General features: G+C 41.1%; 1 protein-coding gene across 3 annotated transcripts in view; it reads right to left on the bottom strand.

The window, feature by feature from the left end:
• Positions 1-2550: 2550 nt before the first annotated feature.
• Positions 2551-12570, bottom strand: part of LOC140945853 (oxidation resistance protein 1-like) — a 31194-nt gene continuing 21174 nt past the window's right edge. For all 3 annotated transcript variants that reach the window (XM_073394905.1, XM_073394903.1, XM_073394904.1), the window contains 4 exons: positions 10490-10642; positions 8739-8837; positions 8221-8294; positions 2551-5649 (listed from right to left, as the gene is read on the bottom strand). In XM_073394905.1, coding sequence (XP_073251006.1) covers positions 5514-5649; positions 8221-8294; positions 8739-8837; positions 10490-10642 — 462 coding nt within the window. In that variant the 3' untranslated portion in view covers positions 2551-5513. The remainder of the gene's footprint in view (positions 5650-8220; positions 8295-8738; positions 8838-10489; positions 10643-12570) is intronic.

Raw genomic sequence — 12570 nt, 5'->3', positions numbered from 1 at the left:
TTTGGCTCTAGAATAGGGTATCATTTTTCAGGAAACTGATCAGTTGGTTGAAGATGTTATCTAGACTAGGTGCAGAGCTACTCTAGGATAGGGGGATTTGGGGAGTTTACTCTAGTTTAGGGTAGCAAAATTCAGCTGAACTAGCTCTGGTAAAGGTTAAGGGTTCCAGGCTCCCAGCGGCACATCCCCACCCAGAAATTCCTAAAGTACCCCCCCCCCCCCCGGGGGCGAAGGTCGACCATTTAGTTAAAGAGCAAGACAGAAGAGTGATAGCCTGCGTCGTAGACACTTTAAACCTTCCGTTTTGATGTGAGACGGGTGGTTTCCGCCAAAATTAACTTTCAAATTTTGTTATGCCATTCTCCTATGCTGTCATTCAGTTTTCTTAGGAATTCTTATATGCATGTTCGAATCCTATTATTTCCTTTCGAATTATGTTATTTACTTTTCTGATTTTATTATGCCATTATGCATTCTTTTATTCAGTTTCGAATTCTGTCATTCGCTTTCGAATTATGTTATGCAGTTGTCCAATTCTATAAAGTAATTCGATTGTACAGTCCTCTCATGCATTTTCGAATCCTATTATTTCCTTTCCAATTCTGTTATTCACTTTTCCAATTCTATTACGCCAATATCAATACTGTTATTCGGTATCCAATTCTATTATTCGCTTTCGAATTATGTTCTTCCAAATCCGGGACTTTCATAGTTTATTTGGCCGACGGTGCCCTGGGGACTAGTAAAGAGTTTTCCCGCGATAAAGCAAATCATAGCGGCCTTGGACGTCGACGTTTTACGGAATCGATTACGAGCATGCATAAATGCAATTCGACAGCAACTTCATTCACCAAATTTTGACTCGGATAGTTTTGATTCTGTATTCTTCGCGTGGAGAGTCCCTATAATACTATTGCAAGGTTTGATGGATTGATAACAACATGGTGAGTTATATACGGCAAGTCCGAGATTGCTTGAGCTCTCATAGCCCAACTTCTTCTGCACGTGTTGCAGAAAAGCTTTTCACTGGTAATCGTGGTAGACCCAAATATGTAGTTCCACAAGAACAGGTTGAATTTCTAATAAAAAGACATTTTTCTGTGCCTGAGATTTCCAAACTTCTCGGGGTCAGCCACGAACTGTGGAAAGGCGGATGTCAGAATATGGATTAAGTATCTGGGGAAGTTATGATGGAATGAATGATAATGAGCTTGATGACATTGTTACTGGGATACTGAAGGATCTTCCCAACGCTGGATATAAAAGAATGACAGGTCTTTTGCTCGCAAGAGGAATACGACTCCAGAAGAGTAGGATACGTTCTACGATGCAACGAGTGAATCCCGAGGGTTGTCTTCTGAGGTCACTTGAGTTAAACGTTCTTCACCGCTGAAAGTACCAGGTATATATATGGACCCTTGGCCCTTTGGCATATAGATGGTAATCACAAGCTTAGAAAGTATGAACGATGAGTGATTTGCTGCTGGGCTAATGTTACTAGTGCCAAAACTGTGTTGCCCCACTGATGTAAGGTAATCCAAGACAGTCTTGGATTGTGGATTCCACGTTATGGATTCCGAATTGATGACCCTGGATTCTGGATTCCTCGTCAGTGGAACTTGGATCCAGATTCCAATCGCTGGCAAGATTATAGATTCCTTGAGCTGAATTCTGGATTCCAAAGCCCATGATTCCGGATTGTACCAGCAAAAAATTTTCTAGATTCCAGATTCTAACCGGCCCCTGACACCTGACCTTATCTCAGACCAAAACATGCTTTTTTCCACAGCAGTTTTCATACCTTACTTCTGAAACTTATACTCTATATGCCATTATCCCCCAAAAAAGTCTTGGAACAAAACGCTCTGATTCAATTGGAGTTGAAAGAATAAGTACGTTTTTACGCCCTCGTCGTTTCCTTGAAACCGTTTTTTTTACAAAACGCGCAAGGCTAAAAAACCATACCCTTTGGGATGGCAGATACCTATAGAGCGAAAATACCCACCCACTAACCCTTCTCGGAACGCTGCCAAAAACTTGGCCGGCAGAACCGAAGTTACTGGACTTAACTTGGTGTTGCGTTAGTCTGACAGCTTCCTTGGACGGTGAGGAGACTTCTCTCTTCCCTTTTCTCCCAACTGTCATAAAGTGCGGGAGTGCTCTTTCACGGCAGAACGGAGAAGTATATCTCCCATTCTTCTTCTTGAAGGCTTTAAACCCAAAATAGAATTTACATTTTGCTTACAGTTGATGGAGAAAAACTGCGCCAGCTACGCATCAAGTAAATCCCAGTTATATAAGGGCGGAATCGGAGGCATTGTTCTGTGAGAAGCTCTTGACCCAAGCGAATTTATCTTGTTGAATTCCTTTTCCCCTGGGGGAAATTGTCCACTTTGCTCACCCTGGTTTGCCCGAGTCCTACCCTTGGGAAAAGCCCACAACAAGTACATAAGGCTGAGTAAGGGGTAGAAACGTTGTGATCGATAAGAAAGAGACCAAGACAAATAACAATAACACTTCCTCTTGATTAAGAAAAGAAGCGTTAACATACTAAGTTCAGTTCTTTTATTCTAAAATTATCGCTTTTTTCCCCATTTTTAGGTACCTCTTGCGATTACCCGTTCTCTTCTTAATAATTTAACAACAGATATTATCAACAATACTTTTAATTATCTTTAAAATATTTTAACTATTCTACCTCGTCCTCAGGGCGCTCAACACGCAGAGTAACGAGCGAAAGGTGTCGTGGGAAACTTGTATGCTCCAGACCCACAGCGCTAGAATAACGAGCGACGACTAGGGGCGAGTTAGACACACGTCTCTCTATTTACATTACAATCTATATAGCTATCGAAACTGGTAACAGCTATCAAAATGTAACTTCTCTTAATATAGCCAATAGGATAGAGAAGAAAAACGTATTGAGGTAAATGTCGACCCAGCACTTGTTGAGAATCAATGAATTTTAGCTAAAGCAGCATTTTAAAGTTTTGGCAGCATTAGCCATTGAGAATGTCAATACTACCACGCTCTGCCATTTTTACCTTTTAGCCCTCAATTCACCAGACTGCTTCCTTAAAGAAATGGTTGAGAGATTTTGAAAAAAGATCCAAACATATTCCCTCGGGTGATCAAGTTTTAAAATCTCATAACTTTTTCTCTGACTATATATTGGTACTGTAAGGAGAAAATTCATGTTGGTCACTCTTGTGACTTAAAATGGTAACGCTTTATCACTCCATTTATATGCTGCTTCGCTCAGCCTAAAAATCCCTCTCGCTACATTTAGAAGACCTTTGGGGATATCCTAAAAACAATGACGTCAGTTTAACGTACAACTGAAAGAAAAGAAGACTACGAAGGCGCGGTGGCCCAGCTGTTTTGATAGTGAAGAGCTGGAGAAAAAGGTGGAAGATTTCACTCGTAATGTAAAGAGGAAATAGCCGAACTATAGGCTAAAATCGTAGTTGAAATGGCTGTCGAAAAACAGGCAGAGGTCATGAAAAAGGGCACCTTACATAGATTGAGGTAAGCCAATATTTGGAATAAATAATAAAACAATTACTGGATTCAGCTTTTGCACGATAAGAAGAATGTTAACGATCTGCATAATTCTTCATATCATACTTAGTCTCATCCAAAAATTGCTCATTAGTATTGTTATTGTTGCTGTTATTATTACTATTATTGTTATTGCATAAATGGAGTCCAGTTTGGTCTCTAATAATCATATGAGTGTGACAAGAAAGGGGGAGTTATTATTACTATCATGCCAAAAAAAAGTCAAGTTCAACGCACTCTGTTCTTCGTTGTAATTTGCTACTTATAAAGATGAATTTTTTTAAGAGTCTTTACGACTCATTATCTTCTCTAGTCGAAAGAGTGACACAGAGTTTTACGAACTTCATAATAAATGGTTCTTTAAGGTTTTTTTCCGGTAATAACAAGTAATTAATGCACTTCATAGTACTGACCTCCCTGCGAGCAGAACTTCCTTTCGACGTCATTTTGATCGAGGAGGAGAAAAGGTGGCCCTTCCAAAATTGCGTCAAGCCTTTGAAGTCGACGCAGCTCCAATCTCGTCCCCAGAACCTGCGTTACCCGGGCAACGGATGCTCTAGAAGAATACAAAACCGGAGCCACAAAATGCTGCTTCCGCTTTAATTGCACCTGCGTGAAGTTGTTTACCCTTTGGACCAAGAGAGGTTCCCAAGGGAATTTTGCCTTTCTCGCACATAGTTACAATTTAATAGTTGCAAAGTAGTTTTGTCAGTTAACGTGACCTTTGATCGATGTTTCTACTAAAGAAAGTAACTCGAAAGGACTGTTTAAGGAGACCGAAAAAACATTCGTTAGACGTGACGGCACACATTAAAAATGACATCGTAGCGTGGTTTCGTGACTTATCGAGATAAACTTTTTTTCTTAACGGTTTTAAGTCATCATATTGGTGTGTACACAAATGACTTGCCACGCGCAAGCTCTTTTGGTTTACAAAATCGTTTGCAAGTGATGAATACGTTTTTATCGGCCAATCAGAGATGTTTTTTTTCGGATTCTACCAGAGGATAGTGATCCATGGTGCTGACCAAAAGGATCGCAGCCTTTGGAAACGAGATTGACGCATCCCGAACTTCTGGGACTTCGCGCCAATCAATGGTCGTGTACGAGCATCTGTTTATTGATAAACCGATGGTCATAACTGAGCCCACTGTACCAAGCGCAAGGCTATTAGGCCTGGATTCGAAAATGTATCCAAGCAACATGAAACGCATGCTCAACAAAGATCTTTCGCGATTCTCGATTCATGCAGTCTTTTTCGGGTACTCTAAAATCGAGTAACTGAAAGAAAGAAAAGCTCTGCTGGCAGAGTGAGTACTGACTACATTATTACTGTTTCTTTCATCCCCATCTTCAATCATAATAGAGAGCTTTACATTCTAAGACGAGGACGACTACGAGAACGAGATCTTCCTAATACTAAACAGTGCGTGCCCACTGACCAACGTTATTTTGGCGGGAAAATGTGGTAGCCGTCGTCAGTCTACTACGAGTTTTAGCGAGAATGTCATAGTGGCGGAAACAAGTTATCAAATGTTAGAAATGATATCATTTAGCGATCGCGAAAGGGCTTAACCTCCTTCAACGGAAATAAGCGTGCTTACTTTTGTGGCGAAAAAAGTACAATGAAGCTTTCCACGGTATCTGTTTTTAGAGAATAGGCGAGAAAACTTTATATTAAATGTCGATCTCGCAGTCGTCCCCATTCTCGAATCTAAAGCTCTCTAATGTCATTCTAACTTTTGAGTCTTCCCATCATGTGACTATTCAAATGAAATCTCTTTGGCGGCACTTCAGCTAGGTAACATTCCTTTCTCAGTATCAATTTGACAAATAACATTTGCAATTTTTTGAGTTAAGGATTTGACAATCCAGGAAGAGCCAAAGGTAAAGCTCCATCAATAGCACTACTACAAAGGAAACCTTCTGGATGGAAGTGTTCCTCTGTAGTCTCAAACGAATGTCCAGGCCTCCAGACCACTACAGAGAAAGTCTTCTTGAGAGGAGAGCTGCACATTGCTGTAAGTCGCGCACGGATGGCTTCTCCCGTGGTAGAGATCTTCGTCCAACCAAAGGCCGAAGTTTCCACTGAAATATGGGAATGAGTACAATCAAAACTGGACAAAAAAGTCTTTAGTACCAGAGGCTAACCCAAACATCTCCGATTACATTACAGCTTTCATTACTAATCATTCTTAGGGACTGGTCAAAAAGTATAGGGGGGGGGGGGGGGGTGGGCCGGAGCATTTGGAAATGTGGTTGATAAAAAACACATGACCCACCCCCTCCCTTCGGCACAAAAATGACTGACCCACCCCTAAAGCAAGGTTGGAAATTGCATGACCCACCCCCTAGTTAAAACATGGATGTTTGGTTTCCTCTAAGGCCATCCCTTTTTTTGTTTACCGTCGAATGCGTTTCCTGATATTGGGTCGGTCGGTCGGATTGAAAAAAAAAAACTTAAAAAAAAAAAAAAAGTCTCGGAATAGTGGGCCCTGGTACCCCAGGACGACGTTAAAAGTTAACATTCACAATTTGGATTAACAAAATGTAAAATATACTGTGAAAAATGTTCATGTTTTTGTTCTTGTTTTTCTCTGTGCTGTTACTATGCTCATTTTTCAGATTAAAAGTATTTTTTCAAGTGAAAAATGGTGTAACTATGTTGTTACTTTTTTTTAAAAATGCCAAAAATTTGGGTCGGTCGGACGACGGTAAACGGAGAAAAAAAAAGAGGATGGCCTAACCTTGTTCTGTGCTTGACAAAATTTGTTGATACACTGCTACAACCAATATCAAAATCACAGAAATCATACCTTTCACTGAAAAGACAAATGTAAAAAACCGAACATTTCTTGTTTCGATGGACGTTATGAGTCTTGACACAAATATACAGCAAAGCGAGGGTATATTGAAATTGTCTGTCACAACGCATATGAAAATTTCTACAAAGACAACCCATTCCTACACATTACTTGCTGGAAATTCTTAGATTAATCCTCAAAGAAAATTTCTTCCACTTCAATGGAAGGCACCACCTACAAAACCATGGAACTGTAATGGGCACAAAGACAGCAGTTTTGATTCCTTTGCCAATATTTTCATGACATATATTGAAACAACAACTCTAAGCAAAACTGTCTTTGGAACAACAGTTTGGAAATGCTACATACACGATGTCTTTTCCCTATAGGACATGAGTAAACCAGACATCGAAGCCTTCATTGAACAAGCAAACTTACATCACGCAACTATTAAATTCATGGCCGAAACATTTGACACTAAGATGCAGCGTTTTTAGACACGGTTGTATACAAAGGCACAAGATTCAAGAAAAATCTATCCTTGATGTAAAGGCACATTTTAAACAAACGGAAACCTTCTTGCACACACATTTCACCTCGTGTCACCCTCCAAGTGTTAAAAAAGGATTTGTCAAAGGAGAAGCCTTGAGAATCCTACGAAAAAACTCCTCAGAAACAACCTTTGAGGAAAATAATTCAAAAAACGCTTGATGGACGGAGGCTACCCACAAACTTTGATAGAAGACCTACTATCAGAAATAAAATTCACAAAAACGAGTCTAAACTCCTAAAATAAAACCTACAAGGAGGAAAAAGATTTATTGCCATTTGTGACACAATACCAACCCTCAGTGTCTACTATGAAAGAAGCTTGAATAATAAAAATGGAATCTTATACAAAGCCAACCATAACTTTAATAAATTTTTAAAGAACCACCAATCATTTCCTTACAAAAAAGGAAAATCATTAAAGGACATGCTCGTTAGAGCCAAAAAAAAAAAAGGTTAACAAAGGGTTCACGGGATGTGCGGTCAGTCACCCGTTGCATTTTCTCGCACAACAGGTTTGTGAGTATTTTAGCAATAATTCCAGCTGGCTGTGTTTTATATAACAAGTGTGTTCAACTGTCTCGTTAAGTGCTTATCTATGTAATAAGATAGGGTGACCCACCCCCTAAGGGTAGCTGCAAATTGCACGACCCACCCCTTGCACAAGGCTCAAAAGCTCATGACCCACCCCCTCTCTGCTCCGGCCCACCCCCCCCCCCCTATACTTTTTGACCAGTCCCTTAACTGGTTTTTACATTTACAGGCATGTTCTCTACAACCTTGAGCATTAGTTACTGAATACCCTAAATACACACATGGTTGCCACAGACATCAGTTGTCAAAATTCCCTGACGTTTCTTACTAAAACGTGTAAGATTCCCTCGGGCTACACACCATTAACTTTTTAATTAGATTTTCTTGTTTTTTTTAAATCATTTTGGCAAAACAATAAACTGAAACTGAATACATACATGTACAGCCTCGACAACGGAGACTTATAAGAAGAGCTTCGACTGTCTTAAATGCCTTGGATTTATCCAAGAAACGTCAGAAGTGGGATTTACTTTGCACCCATGAATTATGTAGGTCTTAGTGTGCCTCGTAGACAGTTGACAGTGCCCTATTTATTTTCGTAAGATCTTCAGGATTACCCGACCACTTACCGGTAAGGGCAGCCATCTTGGTTTCATATGTACCGAGGGGCGGAACTTACGGAAAATAGGGGACTGTGTCCCATGCAGGAATAAACAAAAATTCGCTTGAATAGATTCCACATTTGTAAGGTTTTGCTTTTACTGAGACTCACCCTCCGCTCCCAATAGCTAAGCTGTCTTTTGATCCCTTGATGAAAAAGTGGTTCTCTCCAGTCCAACCGAAAGTCTACAACAAACAGTAACAGTAAAAATCACATAAAACACGTTATAACAAAACTTGCAGGCAATCTTTATACAGCCAAGTCCTTGATCACAGGCTTGGTCAACAAACGTATATGTGAAAGACAACGCATTCTTTCAACGGATCAATTTAATGTTTATGGACCGTCAACTTTTAAGCCGAGTAATTGGTGAACTTACGCAAAAGGACGGCGGAGGAAAGAAGACGGCAAATCTTGCGTGACTAGCGTGACAACAGTCACGTTTGAAAGAATTTTCCGCCTAATTCCACCTCCTTTAAACAGATCGGTTTTGAAAAGTCCAGAACACGACAAAACTCGCAAGTAATAGCTCTGTCACGTTTGTCACACACAAACGTCTTGCCGTCATCTTCCCTCAGCTGTACTGTTGTGCAAGCTTACTAAGCTCACCATTACTGGTTAATACATACCTTGACGTCATTCTTGTCAAACTTAAACAAGAACGACTCTCCTGTTCCATAGAATCCTTCACTGACTTTTAACGGGCAGGAGCACAGAGCACCAAAAGTCTGACGAGAATAAAATATAAAGTAGTTACTTTCACAGGTATTATACTAATGGCCATTCCATAAAAATCCAGACTATTCCTTCAAAAACACGTTTAGGGCCTGTTTGCATGAAGGTGGGGGACCCCAGGAAGGTGAGGTAACATGTGGCGGGTTACCCCACCTAACATGTAAATGTGTTCACATGAAAATGAGAGATTGTATGGACAGGCGGGTTACCCCACCTAAGCGGGTTACCTCACCTACCTGGGGCCCCTCCACTTGCATGTAAACAGGCCCTCAGTCTCGTTAACAGGTGAATTTATGTTACTTTATGGCACAGCTTTACGTGTCATTTTAAAGCCTTTTTTCTCACTAGTTAACTCAAAAAAAGCGAAATATAAATCTTGCCTCATCGTGAATACAGGCCCAGATGCAAGCATAAGCACGGGAACAAGCACGAGAATCAAAATGTTTCCATGCTCTTGCGCTTACATCAGCGCATGTTTTCACCGGGTACAACACTCTAATGCGTCGCCGGTGGAAACCAGGGGTGTTTACCACTTACACAAACAACCCGGGAGGAAATCTTGGGCATAAACATAAAACTATAAAAATTTGACGTAATGGGAGAATGACCCGCTACAAAGTATATCCAAATCAGCTGAACAGACTAAAAAAAGCTGAAAAATTGCATCGCCTCAAATCACAGCCCTTATTTTCTGAGGCTTTCTAAACGGAATAAGACGAACCATTTGATTTTACAAACGGAACTTCCGGTTTTCCCACGTAAATGGTTAAGTACCCCTAGGCTTTAATTGTCTGTCCCCGATCTTAACCCCCCATCGGACAAAGAGGGTGGGCAAGAAGAGGCAGTAATACCTCCGACGGTATGAGAATCAGGTTAGCCTATATTGTTTGTACATCCTACTTAGGAACAGTTTGACTCATGGTTATTTGTCGTGTATCCCTTCGAATAGCAGGGCATTACAAGTCCTGGCCCCGGTTGTTCAAACGTTGGATAGCGCTATCCACCCGATAAAAATCTATCCAGTGGATGACGCAATTGTTTTTCCTAATACTTATCCGCTGGATAGTGATTTATCCGGTGATAGTGCTATCCAACGTTTGAACAACCGGGATCTGAATCAAAGGGTCAATCTCATCCCAGGGGCGGATCCAGGATTTTTTTTAGGAGGGGGTACACTCGTCTCTTGCTCTACTTCAACACCAATAAACCACATAGTTTTTTTTTTTGCAGAATACCAATTGTATTAGGAAACCGCAGGTCATCTCAGGGGGGGGGGGGGGGGGGTGCGCACCCCCTGCACCCTCCCCCTAGATCTGCCCCTGCATCCTTCCCGCCATGTTGCTCCTTACGCAGACTTTATGTGGTAACAATGACCTTCATCTAGCCACGTCAAAATACTGTCAGCAAGGGCTGCTTTTCAAGTGACCATGAACAAGGACATAAACCTAATACAATAAGATTACAATGAGACGTAAGGGGCTCCGCTATGATCTAATTAGAGCTGAATCAAAGACGAAGATAAATCTATAACATTCAAGTCACATCAAGCATTATAAGTTCCGTAACGCAGCTCTGAGAGGTCGTCACGTAACGTTCCTTCCAGAGGAGCGTTGTGTGACGACCACATGAATCGTTTGGTACTCACTTGGTGTTCACCGTCGTTGACTACCAGGAGGATGGGTGAGTCGTAATACTCCATTTTTCTGTAAAGTGTCTTGAGTGAGAATCCATGCTGGAACGTGCTATAGACCAACACCCAACAGTGACCCACAGTTCTCGAGGGAAGGCTCCTGTTTAACTGAAGAACGCAAAAAAGTCCATTAACTCTTTTATTCCAAAGAGTGTCCAACAGCAACGTTCTAGAACCGTTCCGAATTGTACCTTGTTAAATACCGACAAGACATCACGGCGAAAAGCTTGACAAATTGTTAAAGAATCAATTTGAATTGTTTTATGAGCGTGTGAGACATGCAGACGCATCGATTTCGGTTGTCAACACCCCAATGTATAACAGAGATTGAGGGATGCAAATTGCACATTTTTGTCTCACTTGGGATTTTCAGGGCGGAAAGCAAAACATCTTTAACCCTTTAAGTTTCAAGAGTGACTAACATGTATTTCTCCTAACTATATCAATACATTATCAAGGAAAAAGGTTGGGAGAATTAACAAAATGATGAGCAAAGGATAAATGCTTTGATTTTTGACCAAGTTCTTTCGACTAATTCTATAAGGCAATGTGTGGACACTAGTGTGGAGGATTTTGTATTTGGATATTGGGGCTTAAAGGGTTAACCAATAAAGTCAACTCTCTCCAATAAGGACACCTTGGGATCGGCACCAAGTGTCCCTCCAAGAGTGATGTCCGTCTTATAGAGAGTCAAATAACGGGAGTAAAGAAAGGTGGAGACCCCGGATCAATTTAGGTTTCTGAGAAACTACTCACCTACCCCTCCCCTAACTCAACTTAGGGCAAAATGTTGGGTTAGGGGAGGGGTAGGTGGGTAGTTTCCCAGAAGCCGAAAATGATACGACCCCTACTCTAAGAGTCCGTTCTAGGAAGCGTCCGTCTTATTTAGGTGTCCGTTAAGAGAGAGCTGACTATACAGATATCGCTCGGAGTTGTTTTTAAAGAAACATGTAAAACAAAGTTAAAAACGCCATTATACTGTGCTGTAGACCGCATTCGACTTCAAAATCTATCACGCAATTCAAGTCTTTTAGCTGCCTGTTTTAATAAGGTCTCTTTAAGGGGCCTGGGGCCTGTTTCTCGAAAGCCCCGGTAACTTTTCGGGCCCAGAAAGCTGTTTTGTGTTTGTTGTGTTTGCATTCAAGATCAAAGTTTTAATCATTTTGAAAATAATACAATGAAACTATTAATTAACGAAGCAAAATTGACTGGTTTGTGGGCTAGGAACTGTGCAACTATTCAACAGGTTTTGATTTTAAAATTTGCCTTCGGGCCCGAAAAGTTTCCGGGTCTTTCCAGAAACGAGCCCCTGAAGCCTGAACCACGCCCAGAACACATGGTACTGTTTATTTAGTATGGGCGAGAGCATATTTAGTTTTCGGGTAGACAGTATTTTGAAATGGAGAGTTTATATCAAACTGAAAGTTTCCTGATTGCGTGCATTTCTTTGGTGCATAAGCCAGACAAGCCGTGATCGGGTCAATAGCAGTCGTGTACGAACTCACGAAAAGAACTCAGGAGATGCTGTTCGCCGAGTGGGCACAATAATACAAAGCATTTTTGGTGCCCAATCAGGAGACAGCATTCGCTTGACCGTTTGGAAATGGCGGTGAGAGTCGGTACCCATGGGCTCTTCCGCCTGTGCTTGAAAACTTTCATCGAGCCTTTTCTTCCGGCCCCAATGACCGCCCCTGGGTCTCCGAGCAAACATAAGGAAATAAATTATAGAATAACTCACTTTTCTAGTAGTTTCCAAAGCATTTTTTTTTCTTATAATATAAAAAAATTAATGAAATTAATAGGCACAAACTTGTTAGCGTGCTTACCTATTTTGGAAGTACTGATTACCTACGCAGTGAGTACGTAGTGCCCACTAAGCGCGCGATAAGCTTAGAGCTATAGCGCAAGAATGGTTACTCCCTGTCCTCAAGGTACTTCCCAATTCATGGTAACGAGAAGACAAATAAAAGGCTCGATAAAACAAGAATAAACGAGAATTATGGTCAGTACTCTTTCCTCTCCCTTGTCCGCCATTT

Source organism: Porites lutea, chromosome 8 (assembly GCF_958299795.1).
Source record: "Porites lutea chromosome 8, jaPorLute2.1, whole genome shotgun sequence".
Taxonomy (NCBI): Eukaryota; Metazoa; Cnidaria; class Anthozoa; order Scleractinia; family Poritidae; genus Porites; species Porites lutea.
This window is presented reverse-complemented; position numbering and strand designations above follow the sequence as displayed.